At 44.9% G+C, this 25,949-nt stretch overlaps 1 protein-coding gene across 1 annotated transcript in view; it reads right to left on the bottom strand.

The window, feature by feature from the left end:
- LOC120030686 (serine/threonine-protein phosphatase PP1-beta catalytic subunit) overlaps window positions 1-25,600 on the bottom strand; it is a 32,140-nt gene extending 6,540 nt beyond the window's left edge. The window contains exon 1 of the mRNA XM_038976136.1: window positions 25,482-25,600. Within this exon, the coding sequence (XP_038832064.1) occupies window positions 25,482-25,533 (52 nt within the window). The 5' untranslated portion in view covers window positions 25,534-25,600. The remainder of the gene's footprint in view (window positions 1-25,481) is intronic.
- Between the last annotated feature and the right edge of the window lie 349 nt (window positions 25,601-25,949).

The raw sequence follows: 25,949 nt of genomic DNA, 5'->3' as shown, positions 1-25,949 counted from the left end.
CAGAGACAGTTAGATTTGATGGCAAAGGGTACTGGAACTTAAAGACACATTTCACTCAAAAGTCAGATGTTTTCAGACCTCAAAATGTAGAGTGGGGTCAAGATTAAACCACATCCCACGGCATCAGTTGTGGTTTAATCTTGACATTAGAATACTTCAGAGGTCTGAAAACGTCTGACAGACTTTGATTTGAAAGTGTGATGTCCCTTTAAGAACGGCATCTCATCTGTAGTGACACTTCATCTTTCTGCCAAGTGCAACAGACCTACATTCTATACGTGTCGTTCTTTTTTGGCTTCTCAGTAGTCAGCGTGATAGTGCAGTACTACTGAGGCCTGCCTGAAGTGATGACTGAAGGGGGGTGGCGTGGAGAGGGCGGGACTAATCCAGTTCAGGTTAAGAGCGCAGGCACAACACTCTACTAAGCAGGTACCCCCTACTACCCCCGAGCACGCACCCCTACTTACTTTTACTTACTTTTCACGTTTTTAAAATCTGTGTTTATAACCACAACAGGAACACATGGCGAGTCAGTCCGGCCCAATGTCCCGAGGGTGAGGTTTTCATGAAACAGCCAAAAAGGGTAAATATGAGGGCCTGAGTTGTGTCAACACAGTGGTCCAAATAGACTGACAGTCTATTTGCCTTCACAATGCCAGCCATTCACAATAACTGGGGCAGGGCTGTGACTGTGTACAGTAAGTGCCTTTTCTCACACTATGGCAGCTACAGGTAGACCTACTCCTATTGTAACAGTAAAACAGTACTGGCTGTGGTTGTTGTTGTTATTTTACATGACATTAAGTGCATTTGGAAAGTATTCAGACCCCTTGACTTTTTCCACATTTTGTTACGTTACAGCCTTATTCTAAAATGTATTAAATCGCCCCCCCCCCCTCATCAATCTACACACAATAGCCCATAATGACAAAGCAAAAATAGTTTTTTAGAGATGTTTGCAAATTTATGAAAAATAAAAACCAGAAATATCACATTTACATAAGTAACACTTTACTCAGTACTTTGTTGAAGCACCTTTGGCAGCGATTACAGCATCAAGTCTTCTTGGGTATGACGCTACAAGCTTGGCACACATGTATTTGGGGAGTTTCTCCCATTTTTCTCTGCAGATCCTCTCAAGCTCTGTCAGGTTGGATGGGGAGCGTTGCTGCACAGCTATTTTCAGGTTTCTTTCTTCCCTTTTTCTCCCCAATTTCAAGGTATCCAATTGGTAGTTACAGTCTTGTCCCATCTCTGCAACTCCCGTACGGACTCGGGAGAGGTGAAGGTCGAGAGCCGTGCATCCTCTGAAACACAAGGATCCAGCCGCACCAATGTGTCGGAGGAAACAATACCGTACACCTGACGACCGTTCCAGCGTGCATGCGCCCGGCCCGCCACAGGAGTTGCTAGAGCACGATGGGACAAGGCCATCCCGGCCGGCCAAACCCTCCCCTGACCCGGACAAAGCTGGGCCAATTGTACGCCGCGCCATGGTTCAGCTGCGACAGAGCCTGGACTTGAACCAGGATCTCCTTAGACCACTGCACCACTCGGGAGGCCTCTCCAGAGATGTTCGATCGGGTTCAAGTCCGGGCTCTGGCTGGGCCACAAGGACATTCAAAGACTTTTCTCGAAGCCACTCCTGCTTTGTCTTGGATGTGTGCTTAGGGTAATTGTCCTGTTGGAAGTTGAACCTTCGCCCCATTCTGAGGTCCTGAGCGATCTGGAACAGGTTTTCATCAAGGATCTCTCTGTACTTTGCTCTGTTCATCTTTCCCTCGATCCTGACTAGTCTCCCAGTCCCTGCTGCTGGAAAACATCCCCACAGCATGATGCTGCCACCACCATGCTTCATTGTAGGGATGGTGCCAGGCTTCCTCCAGACGTGACACTAGGCATTCAGGCCAAAGAGTTCAATCTCGGTTTCATCAGACCAGAGAATCTTGTTTCTCATGGTCGTAGAGGCTTTAGGTGCCTTTGGCAAACTCCAAGCGTGTTGTCATGTGACTTTTACTGAGGAGTGGCTTCCATCTAGTCACTCTACCATAGAAGGCCTGATTGTTGGAGTGCTGCAAAGATGGGAGAAACTTCCAGAAGGATAACAATCTCCACAGAGGAACTCTGGAGCTCTGTAAGAGTGACCATCGGGTTCTTGGTCACCTCCCTGACCAAGGACCTTCTCCCCCGATTGCTCAGTTTGCCGGGCAGCCAGTTCTAGGAAGAGTCTTGTTGGTTCCAAACTTTTTCCATTTAAGAATAATGGAGGCCACTGTGTTCTTGGGGACCTTCAATGCAGCAGACATGTTTTGGTACCCTACCCCAGATCTGTGCCTCGACACAATCCTGTCTCGGAGCTCTACAGACAATTCCTTCGACCTCTTGACTTGGTTTTTGCTCTTACATGCACTGTCAACTGTGGGACCTTATATAGACAGGTATGTGCCTTTCCAAATCATGTCCAATCAATTGAATTTACCACTGGTGGACTCCAATCAAGTTGTAGAAACATCTCAAGGATGATCAATGGAAAAAGGATGCACCTGAGCTAATTTCCAAGTCTCATTACAAAAGGTCTGAATACTTACAGTACCTGTCAAAAGTTTCGACACACCTACTCATTCAAGGGTTTTTCTTTATTTTTACTATTTTCTACATTGTAGAATAATAGTGACGACATCAAAACTGAAATAACATATGGAATCACGTAGTAACCAAAAAAAGCGTTAAACAAATCAAAATATATTTGTATTTGACATTCTTCAAAGTAGCCACCCTTTGCCTTGATGACAGCTTTGCACACTCCTTGAACGTGTAGGTGTGTCCCAACTTTTGACTGGTACTGTATGTAAATAAGGTATTCCTGTTTTAATAAATGTGCAAAAATTTCTAAAAACATGTTTTGTCATTATGGGGTATTGTGTGTAGATTTGATTATGATTTAGATTTTATTTAATCAATTTTAGAATAAGGCTGTAACGTAAACATTTTTAGAAAAAGTCAAGGGGTCTGAATACTTTCCGAATGCACTGTAATTGGGTCACATTCATTTAGGTAGCTATATGTAGACACAGGTGTCCCTAAAGTATTCCAAATGAAAAAGTCAATTGTGAACAATGGGCACAATTCATCATAGATTTTAGCAAACTAGGTTTCTTCAGTTATAACTAAGAGAAATGGTTTTCATAGCATGCATTTGGGAGGGAAAAAAGCACCAAATATTCAGTCTGTTAAAAAATAGCACATTGCAGATGTAGATAGCAGATTCCCAAAGTCATGCACAATGGATTAGTTGCCATATCCCTAAGCATGTATACCATTTAGCAGTTTCATTAATACCCATTTAATGACAGACTACAGTTCCGGCATGAGCCAGAGAACCAGAGATTCCTAGAAGTGACTGAGCCACTGCCTAGCACCCCACCCATAGCACTGGGGTAAATCCATGTTGATTTTAATGAAACCTTCCAAACATATTTGCCCTTTGTAGAACTGCACAGAAAGCGATAAAAGCCTACAAACAGGGTTGTCAAACTATTTTATAATTGATTTAATTAAAAATAAAATAATGTAATTTTTTTTACCTTGAAATGCTAATTATCTAAAAATGTGTATCTTAGACTCTATTTTACATCAACTGAGGTTTTTGTGTTGTGCCCGCCAATGGTTGAGACACAAAATGCTCTTGAATACAGGGTGGCTGATAAATGTACTAAAATGGGAATAAAATTACAATTTCAACTTTCGATGGTTGGAGGTCCACACATCAGAGAATATCTGTTGTTTTAAATTATACTGTCAATCTGCCATAGGAAACCTATTGAAATCATAGAAATATTGATAATAGAATGGACATTTAAGTTGACATTTGATGGTGGGAGTACCGGTGGCCATCTTTGTGGTAGTAATTAGATGTTAAAATGTAATTAAAATGTAAATGGTGTATCAGCTAAATTGCAGTGGTCTGATGGGATATGACCATTCTGGGATTTATTTTTCTATGATTGAATTGACACCCACCCTGTATTCAAGAGCATTTTGTGTCTCAACCGATAGCAGGCTGTCACGATCGTCAAAGGGAGAGAGAGAGGACCAAGGCGCAGCGCGTGAAAAATACATCTTCTATTTATTTTAAGAAGGAAAACGAAACAAAACAACAAACAGACGACCGTGAAGCTATAAATACAGATAGTGCTGACACAAACACTACACATAGACAATTACCCACAAAACAGCTAAAGCCTATGGTTGCCTTAAATATGGCTCCCAATCAGAGACAACCATAACCAGCTGTCTCTAATTGAGACCCAATTCAGGCAACCATAGACTTTCCTAGACACCTACACTGAACACTAAACCATCTACTCTACTAAACCCCCTAAACATTACAACACCCTAGACAATACAAAAACACACAAACTTCCCCATGTCACACCCTGACCTAACTAAAATAATTATGAAAACAAAGATAACTAAGGCCAGGGTGTGACACAGGCACAACACAAAAACCTCAGATGATGTAAACTACAAAAAGAAAAAAAGATAATTGGATAATTGAAGTTAAAGGTAAAAAAAAAAGTCATAATTTATAAAATAGTTTGACAACCCTGTTTTGTAAGCTTTTAAATGATATCAAACTCAACCATTTATCTTTTCCAGTGATGAAGACACGAACGTCTCAGTATGTTGGGGTTTGCAAAATGGGTCAACTTTGAGCACCTTTATGTTTTGGCATTCAGGTCCAAAAGTCATTTTCTGACCACTTTTTCCACGGGCAAACATGAAAAGTTTTATTTAAATCAAAAGGGATGCTGTCAAAAAAGTGATTTTGAATTCAAATGGATTGACCCGCTGTCGACTGATACTTCGTGTGACCCGGCTATTTCTGCATTGAGACCTTAAATCAAGCTGAATAAACATTCCCTCTTCTCCTCCAAACCCACAGGAGAACGTTATCTAAACACATATCATATTTCTAGTATCCCGAAAGGAGTCATATACAATGAGGCCGGGAGGTAGACCTAAGTGGACCTAGCCTTCCTGTTGAACAGTCTGCCCTCCTAGTTATTGATTTAGACGGGGGTCTCTATCAGAAAATATAGTCACATTCAGAAATAGAAACAACACCGTCTGACTTCCAGCAAACACACACACACACACACACACACACACACACACACACACACACACACACACACACACACACACACACACACACACACACACACACACACACACACACACACACACACACACACACACACACTCCAGTGAGGATGAAACCCGAGGAGGATGGGGTCAGCGGGGTGTGTGCATGTCTCTGTGTGTGTTGTCCTCAGACCCTCCACACACCTCCACCTCAGACCGGTGGTGAGGTGTTTGCAGAGAAGCGACTGGGAGTCCCAACATATGAGAGGAGAGAATCAACGCAGACTCCACAGCCGGGGCACCACCGCACTGCAACACTGGACCGGAGTGCATCGCCTTACATGTAATGGAAAGGTCTACATGACAGACATGCACATTCGCAGCCAAAGCTACAGGGCAATTCCACAATAACGGAATTACACGTTGACTCAGATTTCTCACATTAAAAATGTCTGCCACAAAAGGATTACATTTCTTTTAGGTCCAACCAAAACTTGACTTCCACTTTTATCCCCAACCCCTCTGAATCAGAGAGGTGCGGGGAACTGCCACATTGGTCATCCATGAGCTGTTGTTGAGGGGGGTTAACTGCCTTACTAAAGGGAAGAACGACAGAAACAGATGTCTATGACTGGCTCAGATTTGGCCCAGCCAGGGCAGACTGACCGAATTTCGACTACTTTTCAGAGTCCATGGACATCCGTTGTGGGTCAGTGGTCAGTGGGTGAGGATGCTCGTCACAGTAAATGGAAAGAGGGTACATTCTTAGAATGGTGCTAACTTCCACAGAGGGTTCTATATGGAACCCAAAGGGGTTCTACTTGGAACCCAAAGGGGTTCTACCTGGAACCCAAAATGGTTCTACCTGGAACCCAAAATGGTTCTAGCTGGAATCACAAAGGGTTCACCTACGGCACGTGTCAAACTCATTCCACAGAGGGTCGTGTGTCTCCGGGTTTTCCCTCCTTCCTTGGACTTGATTGATGAATTAAGATCACTGGTTAGTAAGGAACTCCCCACACCTGGTTGTCCAGGTCTGAAAAACTAAAAACCAGCAGATACTAGGCCCTCCATGGAATGAGATTGACGCCCCTGTCCAATGGGGACATCCGAGAAATCCTTTTGGAACCATTTTTTCTAAGAGTGTGGGTGGTAGGTGTCATGGTAGGTGTCAGTAAGAGCCGGGAGAGGTGGCATTAACTGGAGAGAAATAGGAGAGAGAAATAGGAGAGAGAAATAGGAGAGAGAGAGAGAGAGAGAGAGAGAGAGAGAGAGCTGCAGAGAGAAAGAGGGAAAGTGAGAAGGAGGGGTTGTCCAGACTGTTTTCGCAGTCTTGCTTTGACAACAGAAAGAGGGTAAAAAAAACAGTAATGAGCTGAACATAACAGTATGCCAGTGGAAGGGAAGACAGTAGCAGGTGACACAACTGTAGTTTGTGACTACTATCATTTCCCATTGTTGCCAATTCAATTGCAGTAATTCCGTTACTGATTTGGTAACAGAACTGAGTTTTAATCACTTAATAATGAATAAATTTGACAAGGCAACGTTTCTTAAACTTACAGAAGGAAAATAATTGATACAAAACTAAATATAAATGTCGATATTGGTTTGCAAGGGTCTTTACGTCAACATGATTGTGCTTGATGTATTTCTAATACCAGTAGATGTTGTCTAAGACCACTTTTCCATCTGGTTGACCAGAAATTAAAGCTTTTGCTTATTCCCAAATTTTAGAATGGAAAATGGTTGAAAAATGTATCTATGCCTTCATTTCCCCCCAAAATATAGACTCTTAGCTTTCATTAGACACGTAATTTGACATGCTCCTATGAACTTCACATGTTGGTGCTCATGGGTCCTTTTACATGGAAATGCCACACACACACACACACACACACACACACACACACACACACACACACACACACACACACACACACACACACACACACACACACACACACACACACACACACACACACACACACACACACACACACACACACGTACGCATCATTGTAAAATACATAAAGGTGTACACACACACAAACACACAGAAAAAGACGTGTACACTGACACGTACACTGCTGCCTGCCAGCCACAGTCTTGTGACCTTGACTTCAGATGCAACCGCTGGCGGATTCACGGGAGGTATCAACCCACTAATCCTGCCCCTTTTCTCTGCACTGCAGCGTTTCGACGGCGAGGGGCGGTACCACAGGCAGTCACCATGGCAACACACCAGGGAGGTCATCTGCGAGGCAAGGTGTTGATGAGCGTTGGTTGCTAGCTGAAAGCAGAGCTGATTGGCAGACACAGAGCCTCCACCACTCCACCTACCCCATGGTGTGAATACTAATGTTTCATGTCATGGCCACTGACTGACGTGGCGGGCAGACTAGAACAGCACACCCTAGGCCCTGGATGTTTATGAATAGGCGTCACCACTTGTTTGGTTGTGCCGAGTCAAAATGAGCCAGAGCCCTATAGAATAAACTGTAATTTTGACAAATGTGCTTGACCTGAAAAGACATTGAAGTGTGTTGTGGATTTCTATTGCTTTGTATGAGAGGTTGGTACGGGTTACAAGTTAGGTTTTTCTTTGGTTTTGTTTAAAAAGGAAATCTCTCGCTCCAACATCCAATTTATCACTCCTAATTTGGCCATGTTCTGACAGTGTGTGTGTGTGTGTGTGTGTGTGTGTGTGTGTGTGTGTGTGTGTGTGTGTGTGTGTGTGTGTGTGTGTGTGTGTGTGTGTGTGTGTGTGTGTATGTGTGTGTGTGTGTGTGCACGCACATGTACAGACTGCAAAGGGGGGTAAGAGGAGAATAAGGGTACAGAACCTGACCTTTCGTACGCCAGTACAAAATGTCCTTTCCAGTGCCCTGCAATCTTCCCTCTGCCAGATCAGATCACTGCTATGCAGCCCTCCCATCCAGACCCTCTCCTTCTATCCACTCCTCTTCTTTCCCCCTTTCTCCCTCTCTCATCTATTTATCTTATGGTTCTTCTAAAAGCTGTGGAATCCTGCCCAGCTAGCGCATAACGTTCTGAGAACCATATGTTTCTTAGAGCTTGGTGAGAGCATGGTTGTCCTAAGGTTATTTTGCATACAACCTTCACACATCTTTCTGGGAATGGTGCAGGATAGTTGCTTGGTTTTGTAACGTTCTCAGCACATTTAAGGAACTTGACAAAATAATGTAATTTTTGGGGAATTTCATTACTTTATCCGAACGTTTCCTAAAAGTTAAAATATGGTTACATTTAATAACATTTTTGGAACATTTTCCAACTGGTTTGACATTCAGAGAACGTTAACAAACAACATTCTTCTGTGGGGATTTCAGTATTTCATAACATTTCTTACAGGCTTCCTCATGGTTCTATTTAAAGTCATGTACTCAGAACATTAAGAAAACGTTCCATAAAAACCACAAGAAAACATTACTAACGTTCTAAGAACGTTCTAAGAATGTTATTTAAAAACATTTAATTCTAAAGCGTCAACAACTCTCTCTCTATCCTCTATTTTGTTAAGTGCGTTCAGGTGTGTTGGCCACGCCCACTAATTGGCCACACCTGATCTTAATGAGTGCTTGTTTCCTTTGAAATGGGGTCTGTTTGAATAGACTAAAATGAACAGCTTTGTATGGGTAAAAAAACAAACATGGTGTGCTAGTGTAACAGTATAACTTTAGACCGTCCCCTCGCCCCGACACAGGCGCGAACCAGGGACCCTCTGCACACATCAACAACAGTCACCCACGAAGCATCGTTACCCATCGCTCCACAAAAGCCGCAGCCCTTGCAGAGCAAGGGGAACCACTACTTCAGGGTCTCAAAGCAAGTGACGTAACCGATTGAAACGCTATTAGCGCGGACCACCGCTAACTAGCTAGTCATTTCACATCCGTTACACTAGCTCCATCTTGGTGGTGCAGTGGATTAAATTCATGGATAGAGAACAAAAGATCATAGATTCAAATCTCACCGACGCCGTGCCACAATAAAAATACATGTGTTTGCATTAATGTCTAAGCAAATTAATTTCCATGTGTCCTGTGTTTGAAGTTCCAAACACTTAACCCAAACTAAGCCAGCAGTGTTATTAAAATACTTATTGAAACATTCAGTTAAAGTTAAGTTACTCAGATAACCTATAATTTCTGTTCTCAGAACGTTTATAAAACCTCCAAGGAAAACTCAGGGAACCATTGTAAAACATCCTCAGAATCTCCCTGCAACCTAAAAATGTAAGTTTCTAGAACAGGCAAAATTCTCACTACCGCTCTCAGAACATTCTGTTTTACCGGTCAGGAAACTTATGGCTTCGTTCCCAGAACCAACGGGAAACCAAAAACGTACATTCCCACAACTTCCAAGAAACCAAATGTGCTAGCTGGGTGGTCCTTCCACCCCCCTCCCTTCTATCATGTATCTGTCTGTGAACTGTGTGTGACTTCACAGGACAGTCTGGCCCTGCCCCTGCCCTGAGATACACAACATTCCACATGGCCTATGCACACACACACACACACACACTTAGTACACACACAATTAGTGTACACACACACACACACACACACCCCAGCTAGCGCATAACGTTCTGAGAATCATGTTTCTTAGAGCTTGGTAAGAACGTGGTTGCCCTATGCTTATATTGTATACAATCTTCCCACAACTTTCTGGGAATGATGCAGGATAGAAACAACAATCTTCTGTGGGAATCTCAGTACTTCAGCATAACGTTTCCTACAAGTTTCCTCAAAGCACAGACACACAACACAGCAGAACACCTCCTGAGGGCTAGCTTGTCTTGTCTGGGCCAAAAAGGAGAGGAGTCAGTCACGTTCCTACACTACACCCTGATGTAACAAACCCAACCAGAGAGAGAACGTTGTGCCACAAAGCGATCCCTGGTAGATGACGAGCCTGAAAGGAAGGTGTGGAGCGGGAAACTAAAGCAGAGTGCATATCTAAGGGGCTTAGAGCAGAGAGCGACAAAGGCGAGCTGCGTTCATTTGAGAGCGCTGTTATTCAGAGACAGGGCTGAAGGCATTGGAGTTAGAGAAACATTTTTTCATTACTTTTCCCCTGTTATTGTCGGCTTGTGTTTTTAGTGTTTGGACAGCGGTCAACATTTTCACATTTATAAAAGTAATGAAAGGCTGTCTAGTTGGGTAAAATATAACATTAGGGATTTATCTTAAAAAAAGGGTGGTTTTATGCAATTCAACAACATTTGGAACATGGAAGACTTAATAAACATTTGTGTGGGGGGGGGTTGTAATTTCAGTTTGTGTACGTATGTGGTTGTATTCTAGACAACACGAAGATGGTCTTGTGGTTAGTTATAGGGAAACTTGTAGCCTACTTAGCCGTCATCTTTTTCACTTCCTTGCCTGTGTTTTAAGTAGGAAAGCAGTCAGGTGGGTTGAGAAGTTTTCCAGTCATTGAAAAGACCAAGGATCCGTTAATGTTGGCATAGAAGGAGAGAGAAACAGATTCACAGAGTCAGACCGTGCGTCTCCCAGCATTACCATATATGGGTGCTGTTTCGGAGGAAAGGAAGTAGGAAGTAATCTCTCAGGACAAATGAGGACAGAGAGAGAGCACTTCAAAAGTCTTCAGCCACGACCAACTGATGCTAAGTGCACTAGCTAGCCACTCAGGGCTGTAGCCAGGGTCTGTGTTTTAGTGAGGTCTGGAGAACAGCAAAAATAAGCTAAAATGACATCAGCCATTATCACATTAGTTGCTGTAGCTTCAATCACGTTAGTCGATCTACAAACACACAGCAGTCATAGCCTATTAGCTATACAGTTAGCCGCTACACATTAACTCAGCACTGGGATTAAAAGCTACAATTTAATACGTACAGAGGGATCTGCTAACAGAACAAGTATTTTATAAACAAAAAGGTAAATAAATACATTTGCTTTTACATCACTTTTTGTTGTTGCAGTTTTACAACTCATTTCCTGCAATTCTACACATTTTGCCATGACTTAGGCCAGGTTACAGTAATATGATATCTAAGTGAGAGTGACGAAGAAAATCAATGGGCCCCTGTAGGTCAGGGCCCCTGGGCCTGGTTGGTAATTCGGCCATGATTACTACAAGTTAAGATTCCTGAATTAGTCTAGCCAGCTATCTAAAAAAATTTTTTTTTACTGACATAGTGAGACATATTGAGTGACTATCAGTGAGTGACATAACAAGAGGAAAACTCCTGACGCACAACCAAGTTACGAAATTTCACCTTGTGTATTCTGCTATTCCAACTCGCAACAGTAAGTTGAGACCCCGACTGAGTTCCCAAATTGTATTTGATTTCATTCAAATAAATGACCGAGGTCCGGACCTCATAGGTACTGTAGCTACGGCCCTGTAGCCACTAGCTAGCCTGGTTCACTTAACAACAATCTGACAAGAACAACAACAAGTCACACCACTGGCAGCCATGACGACTGAGGCCCATAACAATACATCCCCTGTCAGCCTCAGTCAGCCAATCACAACATCAGCCCATTCACTATGTGGCATTAAGGGCAACTCAGACTGATGTCACACTGACATACCACACTGAATGGGAATGCTTTTTAGTGTGGTTTTAACAGATACATTTGAACAGTATATTGTCAGATGAAATATATTTGCTTTTTCTACATCCAATCCAGCTAGAAATATTCAAACTCCAATCAAGGCTTAAAAGTCTCCACAAAAACATTGCAGTCTCTTCACACCAGTGAACAAAACTCATGAATTTCAAGCAGCTTTTTCCGGGACCACCACAGGCGTAATGGCTCAACTACGGTAATAGCCTCTGTGACATTTCGCCAGTCTCCATCTCCATTCTACTTTGTTGTTGTCATGCATCTCGCTTTCTCCCATCGGGCACCAGGCCAGGCTAGCTCAGCTGCCCCCCCCATCCACTCCCGCCATACCTCCTCCGTCCTCCTCTCCCACACAGGGGATGGAAACCAGTGACCCCACAGTGGACACACAGTGGCTCGAATCTGGGTCCGAGAACAGGAGAGAATGTCAAGCAGAAATCCCAACTGCCTTCCATGGCATTTCAGAAATGTTTCCCCCCTTAGTTTTTCTTCAGAGTGCTTTTTTGTTCTTTGTGAAGTGTCGTGGTGAATGGCCGTCATTGTGGAGCGAAAGAAAGTAAGAAGGGGAGGGAGAAATGGAGAAAGAGAGAGTGAGGGAGAGAGAAAAAGATCAAGTGATGGATGAAGAGAGAGAGAGAGAGAGAGAGAGAAAGCACACGAGAGCGAGAGAGAGAGAGATTAGAGAATGAGAACAGTTTATCTAAAAAGCTCTCGAGCTGAAAAGCCTCCATGAGTCCAGTGCTGTGCCATGGCTGGTGCCAGGGGGAGACGCTCCGCGCTGCCCGCCCCGGGCCACACACACAGGCACCACCATTGTTGTTTCCATAACAGTGGAACACCACCCTCACTGTCATTGCTCGACATCCATCCATCCTCTACCCAGAGAGGATAGAGAGAGAGCACCATCATACCCATCAACAACAACAACAACACCTTAAAAACCATAGCTATACTACGTATACTGTACTGTGCTCAGTTCAGGAACGGATTTGGACACATAGGACATAATCCCAATTTGTGATCCATAAGCATCCTTTATGCGCGTACATTTTCGTGTAAATCTTCCGTTGACATCAACTCAAGATTACAAGTAAGTAAGGATCTCAATTAGGTTTCGGGCCAGAATGACACAAACAGCATGGCTTGCGTCTCAAATGGCACCATATGGGCCCTGGTCAAAAGTACTGCACTATCTAGGGAATTAGGGTGTCATTTTGGACACAACCCCATAGCTGCACTGTGCCCCCACAGTGAAGGCTCTATCAACTCAACTCAGTTCACTTCATGAATAGGAGAAGAAAAAAACACCCACCTGACGCCCCGTAAACAAGAATAACACAACATGACTCCAGCTCTAACTGCAGGTCGCCATGCTCATGTACGGCCGAATTGTGTTGTTTGTGCCCTATAAAATCTGTTAAAAGGCCACGGGCCACCTGGGATGGCAACGAGACAGAGAGGCTGTTGTTGGGATGTTGTTGGTAAGCTAGGGCATGTGGGCATACAGAGAGAGAGAGAGAGAGAGAGAGAGAGACGGGGGTGAGAGAGAGAGATGCAGTGGAATAGTTAGTGCTGGCTCCCTTGCATATTACACACATACTAATAAAGCTAACGAGAAGAAGGGAGGGGGGGAGATGCAAAACTGACACAAACATAAAAACACACTAGATGAAAATGAATGGTGGTATAGGAAACTGGTAGTTTGGACAACTGATAGTGTAGACAACTGGTATAGGAAACAATTAAATAACATTTTGTCCTTTGATACGCTTCCTAGCAGGCATGCACTAATGGCTGGAATTCCAATGACTTGCTCTCGTGCTCACGTTCCTGTACAAAAGCTAGGCACTAAATAACACAGATAGAACAAGAGAACATATTGTATATGTATGGTATGGAGAATGAGAGAGACCCCCTGAGAGATAGAGAGTCCATCTATCAGAAGACTGTACTGTACAGCCAGAGGCCAGTGGCTTAGGGACAGACAGACAGTAAACAGATGGAACAAATGTCAAACAACCTCGGTTCTTGTGTGTGTGGCCGTGACATCAAAGACCACAGGCATGGGACTGATGTAAACAGTTCATCACACACACACACACACACACACACACACACACATACACACACACACACGTGTAACGGATGTGAAATGGCTATCTAGTTAGCGGTGGTGCGCGCTAATAGCCTTTCAATCAGTGACGTAACTTGCTTGAAATAGTGGTTCCCCTTGCTCTGCAAGGGCCGCAGCTTTTGTGGAGTGATGGGTAACGATGCTTCGTGGGTGACTGTTGTTGATGTGTGCAGAGGGTCCCTGGTTCGCGCCCGGGTCGGGGGGCGAGGGGACGGACTAAAGTTTAAACTGTTACACACACACACACGGCCTCACGAAGACGCACAGACGGCTTATAATAGTGGCTGGAATGGAGAATTGGAACGGCATCAAGCATATGGAAACCCATGTGTTTGATGTATTTGATACCATCCCACTGATTCCGCTCCAGTCATTACTACGACCACGTCCTCCCCAATTAAGGTGCCACCAACCGCCTGTGACAGACAAGTACACAGACACACACAGACAGAAACACACAGACACAGAGCAAAGTAGCTTATTTGAAAGTATCGTTACATTACTCCTGCCGCTTTCTTCGCCTCCACATTATACGGCCAGAAGGCTTTCTCTAGTCATACAACAGGAGGGAGGGCAGACTATACTCTTATCACTAGATCAGTTAGCCAGCTATGCAGTAGAAACACAGGCTCCCCCTGTTCCTGCCTATTGCATATCACCATCAATAAACCACAACGTGTTCTCTGTCTGTGTGTGAGAGAGACACAGAGATAGGTAGAAGTGGGTACATGTGTGTGTGTGAGAGAGAGAGATAGAAGTGGGTATATGTGAGAGAGAGAGAGATAGTCTTCGAAAGCCAAGTTAACAAACAGATCACTGACCATTTCGAATCCCACCGTACCTTTCTCCGCTGTGCAATCCGGTTTCCGAGCTGGTCACGGGTGCACCTCAGCCACGCTCAAGGTACTAAATGATATCATAACCGCTATCGGTAAAATACAGTACTGTGCAGCCGTCTTCATCGACCTGGCCAAGGCTTTCGACTCTGTCAATCAGCACATTCTTATCGGCAGACTCAACAGCCTTGGTTTCTTAAATGACTGCCTCGCCTGGTTCACCAACTACTTCTCAGATAGAGTTCAGTGTGTCAAATCGGAGGGCCTGTTGTCCAGACCTCTGGCAGTCTCTATGGGGGTACCACAGGGTTCAATTCTCGGGCCGACTCTTTTCTCTGTATATATCAACGATGTCGCTCTTGCTGCGGGTGATTCTCTGATCCACCTCTACGCAGACGACACCATTCTGTATACATCTGGCCCTTCTTTGGACACTGTGTTAACAAATCTCCAAACGAGCTTCAATGCCATACAACACTCCTTCCGTGGCCTCCAACTGCTCTTAAACGCTAGTAAAACTAAATGCATGCTTTTCAAACGATCGCTGCCCGCACCCGCCCGCCAGACTAGCATCACTACTCTGGACGGTTCTGACTTAGAATATGTGGACAACTACAAATACCTAGGTGTCTGGCTAGACTGTAAACTCTCCTTCCAGACTCATATTAAACATCTCCAATCCAAAATTAAATCTAGAGTCGGCTTCCTATTTCGCAACAAAGCCTCTTTCACTCACGCTGCCAAACATACCCTCGTAAAACTGACTATCCTACCGATCCTCGACTTCGGCGATGTCATTTACAAAATAGCCTCCAACACTCTACTCAGCAAACTGGATGTAGTCTATCACAGTGCCATCCGTTTTGTCACCAAAGCCCCATATACCACCCACCACTGTGACCTGTATGCTCTCGTCGGCTGGCTCTCGTCGGCTGGCCCTCTCTACATATTCGTCTCCAGACCCACTGGCTCCAGGTCATCTATAAGTCCTTTCTAGGTAAAGCTCCGCCTTACCTCAGCTCACTGGTCACCATAACACCCACCCGTAGCACGCGCTCCAGCAGGTATATCTCACTGGTCATCCCCAAAGCCAACACCTTTGGCCGCCTTTCCTTCCAGGTCTCTGCTGCCAATGACTGGAACGAATTGCAAAAATCGCTGAAGTTGGAGACTTATATCTCCCTCACTAACTTTAAGCATCAGCTATCTGAGCAGCTTACCGATCGCTGCAGCTGTACACAGCCCATCTGTAAATAGCCCATCCAGTCTACCTACCTCGTACCCATATAGTTTTTATTAAATTTTTTGCTCTTTTGCACACCAGTATTTTTACTTGCATCTGCACATCTATCACTCCAGTGTTAATTTGCTCAATTGTAATTACTTCGCTACTGTGGCCTATTTATTGCCTTACCTCCTCACGCCATTTGCACACACTTAATATAGACTTTTTCTATTGTGTTATTGACTGTACGTTTCTTTAATCCATGTGTAACTCTGTGTTGTTGTTTGTGTCGCACTGCTTTGCTTTATCTTGGCCAGGTTGCAGGGTTAAATGAGAGATTGTTCTCAACTGGCCTACCTGGTTAAATAACGGTGAAATAAATCAATTTTAAAAAGAGAGAGAGAGAGAGATAGAAGTGGGTATATGTGAGAGAGAGAGATATATAGAAGTGGGTATATGTGAGAGAGAGAGATAGAAGCGGGTATATGTGAGAGAGAGAGATAGAAGCGGGTATATGTGAGAGCGAGAGATAGATAGAAGTGGGTATATGTGAGAGAGAGAGAGAGAGAGAGAGAGAGAAGTGGGTATATGTGAGAGAGAGAGATAGAAGTGGGTATATGTGAGAGAGAGAGATAGAAGTGGGTATATGTGAGAGCGAGAGATAGATAGAAGTGGGCATATGTGAGAGAGAGAGAGAGAAGTGGGTATATGTGAGAGAGAGAGAGAGAGAGAGAGAGAGAGAGAGAGAAGTGGGTATATGTGTGAGAGAGAGAGAGAGAGAGAGAGAGAGAGAGAGAGAGAGAGAGAGAGAGAGAGAGAGAGAGAGAAGTGGGTATATGTGAGAGAGAGAGAGAGAGATAGATAGAAGTGGGTATATGTGAGAGAGAGAGAGATAGAAGTGGGTATATGTGAGAGAGAGAGAGATAGAAGTGGGTATATGTGAGAGAGAGATAGATAGATAGAAGTGGGTATATGTGAGAGAGAGAGATAGATAGATAGAAGTGGGTATATGTGAGAGAGAGAGAGATAGAAGTGGGTATATGTGAGAGAGAGAGAGATAGAAGTGAGTATATGTGAGAGAGAGAGAGATAGAAGTGAGTATATGTGAGAGAGAGAGAGATAGAAGTGGGTATATGTGAGAGAGAGAGAGAGAGAGAGAGAGAGAGAGAGAGAGAGAAGTGGGTATATGTGAGAGAGTGAGAGAGAGATAGAAGTGGGTATATGTGAGAGAGAGAGAGATAGAAGTGGGTATATGTGAGAGAGAGAGATAGAAGTGGGTATATGTGAGAGAGAGAGATAGAAGTGGGTATATGTGAGAGAGAGAGAGATAGAAGAGAGAAACACGGAGATAAAGAAGAAAGAGAGCAACAGATGTGAACCATAAGAGGCAATTTCCACAACTGTGCAGTATGCTGCTGCCGTGTGTTTGTGTCACCAGAAGGAGTGTGTTGGTAATTCCTCAGAAAGGGGACAGCTGCGTCTGTTGACATTTAATGGTGGATCAGAGAGGGGTCGGGAGGAGGGGAGCTGAATGGCACTAGGGCTCACCGTTAAAGAGGTGAGGCAACGATTTGAGGGAGTAACCCGGAACCTCCAACCCTGGGATGTGTTCATTAGGTGTGTGTGTGTGTGTGTGTGTGTGTGTGTGTGTGTGTGTGTGTGTGTGTGTGTGTGTGTGTGTGTGTGTGTGTGTGTGTGTGTGTGTGTGTGTGTGTGTGTGTGTGTGTGTGTGTGTGTGTGTGTGTGGCATTTCCATGTAAAAGGACCCATGAGCACCAACATGTGAAGTTCATAGGAGCATGTCAAATTACGTGTCTAATGAAAGCTAAGAGTGTGATGAGGATCTATCCATGGCCCGACTTTTTGACTGTGCGCCTATTAAAAAGGGGTGTTCTGCTATTGGTACATACATTTTAAGACATTTAAATGAATGATAAATACCCATTGATTCTTGAAGAATAGTACTTATAAATGCCTCATGAGCTTAGTTCAAATGTTATACTCCATCATAACCCAAAGTACGAACTGGTTTGAAAACAATGTAATTGTAAACAAACACTCTATAGCCTCAAAACGTGGTTGAAACTATAATTTTGACATCATGTATGGTCAGTCCTTGGATCCATAGCTCTGTCTATGAATTTAAGAGTGGTTACATTTCTCCAGCCTCATCCTTCAGCTGTTTACCAAAACAGTGGTAGGGTGATCGCTTTGTTGGAGTTTGATCGGTTTTGAAATTTTAACTATAGATTGCACCTTTAAGGGTTGACGTTCAGTGTTTTTCCTGGCAACAGGATAGAAAGTGGGCCAGTAGTAGTGCATGAAGCTAGCTCTCCTAATTCTCATCCTGCTAGGTCTCTGGTGGGACACATCCACACACACACACCTGGAAGCCTTTAGGAACAGATCAGGCAAATTTCCCCATCTGAGGTTCCTCAGTGCTACGGAGCGCTTGGCCAAAAATGCAGCCTGCCTCTGGCTCAGTCTCTGGGCACAACTGGCTCTGTTCTGAAGACATCCATCCTCTCCACTACTGGCTCTCTCTCTGTTTGTCCAGAGACTACATTCCACTAAGTGTGTGTGTGTGTGTGTGTGTCTGTCCGTCTGCTGGTCTGTGTGTGTGTGTGTGTGTGTGTGTGTGTGTGTGTGTGTGTGTGTGTGTGTGTGTGTGTGTGTGTGTGTGTGTATTCAACGTTTGTACATCAGTACTTCCATATACAGGTTTACAAAACACACAGGAAGAACAGTATCTTTGACTGTCGTTCCTAAGAGCACATAGCCACGCCTATCTGGAGATCTCTTATTTAGCCTTGCATTCGTGAGACATCATCCCCAGCTAACTCTGCTCATAACACCGGCTATGGACACAACAGGCTTTCATTGAAAGATAAAAGGTTACCTACTGGGTCAGGAGCACTTAAGAGTATTCTTATTGATGCAGTAGCTTTAAGGTTAAAACTCTAATGCTGTGTTGCATTAATAATACGACGTATTTTCTTTTGCCATGTTTACGAGATCAGCTTCTTAACGTTAACTAGCCAAAATTCACCCAACTTATTGTGGGAAGCTCGTGGAAGGCTAACCGAAACGTTTGACCCAAGTTAAACAATTTAAAGTCAATGCTACCAAATACTAATTGAGTGTATGTGTCACGTTCCTGACCTATTTCTGTTAGTTTGTTGTATGTGTTAGTTGGTCAGGACGTGAGTTTGGGTGGGCATTCTATGTTTTCTGTTTCTATGTTGGTTTAAGGGTTGCCTGGTATGGCTCTCAATTAGAGGCAGGTGTTTGGCGTTTCCTCTAATTGAGAGTCATATTTAGGTAGGTTGTTTCACAGTGTTCGTTGTGGGTGGTTGTCTCCTGTGTCAGTCGCACCATACGGGACTGTTCGGTTTGTTTGTAAGTTCGGTCTTTTGTGTAGTCATTTTCCTGTTCGTGAGTTCTGCGTTGTATGTAAGTTCGCATGTCCAGGTTTGTCTACTCCGTTTTGTTGTTTTGTTAGTTTATAGTGAAGTTCGTGTTTTTCGTCTTTTCTGTAAATAAATGTCATCACAACCCGCTGCGCCTTGGTTCAATCACTACTCCTCCTCTTCGGTTGTAGAGGAGGAGGAATACCGTTACAGAACCACCCACCAAATAACCAGAACCAAGCAGCGGTGTAACGGGAGGTACGGACAGCGCACGAAGCAGGATTTATGGTCTTGGGAGGAGATCATGGAAGGAAAAGGACCATGGGCTAAAGTGGAGGTGAATCGCCGCCCATGGGAACAGCTGGAGGCAGCTCGGAGAGCGGAGGAAACGGGAGAGAGGAACCGGCATTATGAGGGGACGTGTCTGGCACGGAAGCCCGAAAAGCCCGTGAGTACTACCCAAAAATTTCTTGGGGGGGGGCTAAGAGGTAGTGGGCCAAGGGCAGGTAGGAGACCTGCGCCCACTTCCCAGGCTAACCGTGGAGAGCGGGAGTACGGGCAGACACCGTGTTACGCAGTAGAGCGCACGGTGTCTCCTGTACGTGTGCATAGCCCAGTGCGGGTTATTCCACCTCCTCGCACTGGTAGGGCTAGATTGGGCATTGAGCCAAATGTCATGAAGCCGGCCCTTCATATCTGGCCACCAGTACGTCTCCTCGGGCCGGCTTACATGGCACCAGCCTTACGCATGGTGTCCCCGGTTCGCCTACATAGCCCGGTGCGGGTTATTCCACCTCCCCGCACTGGTCGGGCGACGGGGAGCATTCAACCAGGTAGGGTTGGGCAGGCTCAATGCTCAAGGGAGCCAGTACGCTTGCACGGTCCGGTATTTCCGGCACTACCTCCCCGCCCCAGCCCAGTACCACCAGTGCCTACACTACGCACCAGGCTTCCAGTGCGTCTCCAGAGCCCTGTTCCTCCTCCACGCACTCTCCCTATGGTGCGTGTCTCCAGCCCAGTGCCTCCAGTTCTGGCACCACGCACTAAGCCACCTGTGCGTCTCCAGAGCCCTGTACACACTGTTCCTTCTCCCCGTACTCGTCCTGATGTGCGTGCCCTCAGCCCGGTGCCACCAGTGCCGGTACCACGCACCAGGCAAATAGTACGTTTTGAGAGTCCAGTGTGCCCTGTCCCTGCTCCCCGCACTAGGCTTGAAGTGCGTGTCTCCAGTCCGGTGCCTCCAGTTCCGGCACCACGCACCAGGCCTTCAGTGCGTCTCAGCCGGCCAGAGTCTGCCGTCTGCCCAACGGCGCCTGAACTGTCCGTCTGCCAAGCGCCGCATGAACTGCCCGTCTGCCATGAGCCTGCAAAGCCGCCCGTCTGCCATGAGCCTACAGAGCCTTCCGCCAGACTGGAGCCGCTAGAGCCTTCCGCCAGACAGGAGCAGCCAAAGCCTTCCGCTAGACAGGATCAGTCTGAGCCATCCGTCTCCTCAGCGCCATCTGAGCCATCCGTCTCCTCAGCGCCGTCTGAGCCATCCGTCTCCTCAGCGCCGTCTGAGCCATCCGTCTCCTCAGCGCCGTCTGAGCCATCCGTCTCCTCAGCGCCATCTGAGCCATCCGTCTCCTCAGCGCCATCTGAGCCATCCGTCTCCCCAGCGCCGTCTGAGCCATCCGTCTGTCCCGAGCAATTAGAGCCGCCCGTCTGTCCCGAGCCGTCAGAGCCGTTAGTCAGTCAGGAGCCGCTAGAGCCATTTGCCAGACAGGATCTGCCAGAGCCGCCAACCAGACAGGATCTGCCAGAGCCGCCAACCAGACAGGATCTGCCAGAGCCGCCAACCAGACAGGATCTGCCAGAGCCGCCAACCAGACAGGATCTGCCAGAGCCGCCAACCAGACAGGATCTGCCAGAGCCGCCAACCAGACAGGATCTGCCAGAGCCGCCAACCAGACAGGATCTGCCAGAGCCGCCAACCAGACAGGATCTGCCAGAGCCGCCAACCAGACATGAGCGTCCAGAGCCGCCAGCGAGCCATGAGCGTCCAGAGCCGCCAGCGAGCCATGAGCGTCCAGAGCCGCCAGCGAGCCATGAGCGTCCAGAGCCGCCAGCGAGCCATGAGCGTCCAGAGCCGTCAGCCAGCCATGAGCGTCCAGAGCCGTCAGCCAGCCATGAGCGTCCAGAGCCGTCAGCCAGCCATGAGCGTCCAGAGCCGTCAGCCAGCCATGAGCGTCCAGAGCCGTCAGCCAGCCATGAGCGTCCAGAGCCGTCAGCCAGCCATGAGCGTCCAGAGCCGTCAGCCAGCCATGAGCGTCCAGAGCCGTCAGCCAGCCATGAGCGTCCAGAGCCGTCAGCCAGCCATGAGCGTCCAGAGCCGTCAGCCAGTCATGAGCTGCCCCTCAGCCCAGAGCGGCCATTAATCCAGAACTGCCCCTCAGTCCAGAGCTGTCTCTCTGTCCGGAGCTGCCTTTCAGTCCGGAGTTGCCCCTCTATCCTGAGCTACCTCTCTATCTACCTCTCCTCACCTACCTCTATGTCCTGAGCTACCTTGTCCCGGAGCTGTACCTTTATTTTGTGTTGCCTATATTAGGTGGGTGGAAGAGAGGGGTGGTCATTCTGAGGGGGATTAGCAAGCTGGGATTGACTATGGTGGGGTGGGGACCTGAGCCACCACCTGAGCCTGAGCCACCACCGTGGTCAGATGCCCACCCAGACCCTCCCCTAAACTTTGTGCTGGTGCGCCCGGAGTTCGCACCTTAGGGGGGGGGGGTTATGTCACGTTCCTGACCTATTTCTGTTAGTTGTATGTGTTAGTTGGTCAGGACGTGAGTTTGGGTGGGCATTCTATGTTTTCTGTTTCTATGTTGGTTTAAGGGTTGCCTGGTATGGCTCTCAATTAGAGGCAGGTGTTTGGCGTTTCCTCTAATTGAGAGTCATATTTAGGTAGGTTGTTTCACAGTGTTCGTTGTGGGTGGTTGTCTCCTGTGTCAGTGTTTGTCGCACCATACGGGACTGTTCGGTTTGTTTGTAAGTTCGGTCTTTTGTGTAGTCATTTTCCTGTTCGTGAGTTCTGCGTTGTATGTAAGTTCGCATGTCCAGGTTTGTCTACTCCGTTTTGTTAGTTTATAGTGAAGTTCGTGTTTTTCGTCTTTTCTGTAAATAAATATGTCATCACAACCCGCTGCGCCTTGGTTCAATCACTACTCCTCCTCTTCGGTTGTAGAGGAGGAATACCGTTACAGTATGCAAACTTCTGACCCAGTGGGAATGTGGTGAAAGAAATAAAAGCTGAAATAAATCATTCTCTCTACTATCATTCGGACATTTCACATTCTTAAAATAATGTGGTGATCCTAACTGACCTGAGACATGGAATTTTTACTAGGATTAAATGTCAGGAATTGTGAAAAACTGAGTTTAAATGTATTTGGCTAAGGTGTATGTAAACTTCCAACTTCAACTGTATATGCAGTATTGTAAGCATTATATACTGATATAGGCAAATGTTTTTTGAATGGTTCTTTGCAACAGTTGAATAGGTAAATTAAGTTGTAAAGTCCAACAATTGTTTATTTTTTTATATTAAGTTTTTTTAATAAACTGTTAATAGGGAAAAATATTTGGTGGTCTGCTTCTATGTTGTGCTTTGAGTAGGAAGGCTACTTCAGAAAGAGACAGTAACTTACCTAATTATGTAGGCTTGACTGTTCACTTTTCTGCACATCAAAACAAATCGAGATCGAGATCGATTGACTGCTGTTCTACCTCTTACCATATGTGAGTAGCAGTGGTGTAAAGTACTTAAGTAAAAATGAAAGTACTACTTAAGTATTTTTTGGGGATATCTGTACTTTACTATTCATATTTTTGACAACTTTTACTTTACTACATTCCTAAAGAAAATTATGTACTTCTTACTCAATACATTTTCCCTGACACCGAAAAGTACTCGTTACATTTTGAATGTTGAGCGGACAGGAAAATTGCCTAATTCACACGCTTATCAAGAGAACATCCCTGCTGCCTCTGATGTGGCAGACTCACTAAACACGTGCTGTGTTGGAGCATGCACCTGGCTATCCATAAAAAATGAATCAAAGAAAATGATTTATACTTTTGATACTTAAGTATATTTAAAACCCAATACTTTTATACTTTTACTCAAGTAGTATTTTACTGGGTGACTTTTACATGAGTAATTTTCTATAAAAAGGTATCTTTACTTTTACTCAAGTATGACAATTGGGTACTTTTTCCACCACTGATATATATATATATATATATATAGAGAGAAAAAGAGAGAGAGAAAGAGAGAGAGAGATAGAGAGATAGGATTATTGGCTCAATACTCAGTTTGTTTTCCTAAAATAGAGTATATCCTTTCATTCAACCTGACAGTAACAGTCTATATATACAGTACAAGTCAAAAGTTTGGACACACCTACTCATTCAAGTCGTGTTGTAGGTAGGTAGGGTTGGTAAACAGATGATTGGCCTATTTGGTAAAAGACCAAGTCCATATTATGGCAAGAACAGCTCAAATAAGCAATGAGAAAACGACAGTCCATCATTACTTTCAGACATGAGGGTCCATAAATCCGGAAAATTTCAAGAACTTTGAACGTTTTTCAAGTGCAGTCGCAAAAACCATCAAGCGCTATGATGAAACTGTCTCTCGTGATTATTGTCACAGGAAAGGAAGATCCAGAGTTACCTCTGCTGCAGAGGATAAGTTCATTAGAGTTAACTGCACCTCAAATAAATGCACCTCAAATAAATGCTTCACAGAGTTCAAGTAACAGACACATCTCAACATCAATTGTTCAGAGGAGACTGCGTGAATCAGGCATTCATGGTCGAATTTCTGCAAAGAAACCACTAACACAGGACACCAATAAGAAGAAGGGGCTTGCTTTGACCAAGAAACATGAGGAATGGACATTAGACCAGTGGAAATCTGTCCTTTGGTCTGATGAGTCCAAATGTAAGATTTTTGGTTACAACCGCCACGTCTTTGTGAGACACAGAGTAGGTGAACGATTGATCTACGTATGTGTGGTTCCCACCTAGAAGCATGGAGAAGGAGGTGTGATGGTGCTTTGCTGGAGACACTGTCAGTGATTTAGAATTCAAGGCACACTTAAACAGCATGGCTACCACAGCATTCTGCAAAGATACGCACTGTCCTGTTTTTCAACAGGACAATGACCCAACACACCTCCAGGCTGTGTAAGGGCTATTTGACCAAGAAGGAGAGTGATGGAGTGCTGCAACAGATGACCTGGCCTCCACAATCAAACAACCTCAAACCAATTGAGATGGTTTGGAATGAGTTGGACCGCAGAGTGAAGGAAAAGCAGCCAACAAGTGCTCAGCATATGTGGGAACTCCTTCAAGATGGTTGGAAAAGCATTCCAGGTGAAGCTGGTTGAGAGAATACCAAGAGTGAAATAGAAAATGACTCAAGTAAAAGTAAAATACTACTTGAGTAAAAGTTTTAAAATATTTGGTTTAAAAATATACATAAGTACTGAAAGTAAATGTAATTGCTAAATTATACTTAAGTATTGAAAGTAAAAGTCTAAATCATTTCAAATTCCTTATATTACGCAAACCAGACCTCCCAATTTTCTATTATATATATATATTTTTTATATTTACAGGTGGCCAGGGACTTTATCTTGATAAGTGCGTAAATTGGACCATTTATCTGTCCTGATAAGCATTTAAAAAATTACAAGTGCTTTTGGGTGTCAAGGCAAATGTATGGAGTAAAAAGTATATTTTCTTGAGGAATGTTGAAAAGTAAAAGTAGTCAAAAAAATATAAATAGTAAAGTACAGGTACCCCCCAAAACTACTCAAATAGTACTTTCAAGTATTTCTACTTAAGTACTTTGCACAACTGCAGAAAGAGGGGGTGTTAAACGTATAGGTGTGCCTGTGTTTCTGATAAGGGACGGATAGTCCTATACAACTCCGGGCTCTCCTTCCCTCGAACCATGGCCTCCTGTTGTAAACTAACCACTACAAGGACAGGGTTTCAGACCGCAACGCAATGGCCAGCGCCTTGATTTGAAATGTGAAATAAAGAATGTGATAAACTCACCCTCTAACAGCCGGGCGATCAGCGAGTCGACGTCCAACTCCCCCTCCGCCATTTCTATAGTGGGTGCTGCTCTCCACAGCTCGCTGCTGCCACAGACCCTGGCAGGCACCGCCTGAACACCGGCGCCGACTCACAGCCGCGGAATGCATGCTCCTGGGTCTCTCCGCCCGAATTTTTATTTGTACTGAGAGGGAATCAAATGTATGATATAAGCCTATAGAATACAACAGGTTCATGATAATAACATCGTTCCAATATGAACATGTAGGCTAATCATAATAGGTTTAGGCTAGTGTATGTTTTATAGATCAATAACAATGCAGTCATAGCCTAATAATAGTATTGAATGAAGCCCAATATGCCCAAAGCCCATGCGTAATATTCAGTTAGGTAGGCTATAGGAAATTGCAATAAGCGATTTCTTCATTCATGGTTTGCTTATGTCAGTGCTTGATTAGGGATGGAAGA

The sequence above is a fragment of the Salvelinus namaycush genome, chromosome 36, assembly GCF_016432855.1.
Source record: "Salvelinus namaycush isolate Seneca chromosome 36, SaNama_1.0, whole genome shotgun sequence".
Classification (NCBI taxonomy): Eukaryota; Metazoa; Chordata; class Actinopteri; order Salmoniformes; family Salmonidae; genus Salvelinus; species Salvelinus namaycush.
The sequence above is the reverse complement of the archived record's forward strand: the minus strand, read 5'-3'. Positions and strand labels throughout refer to the sequence as shown.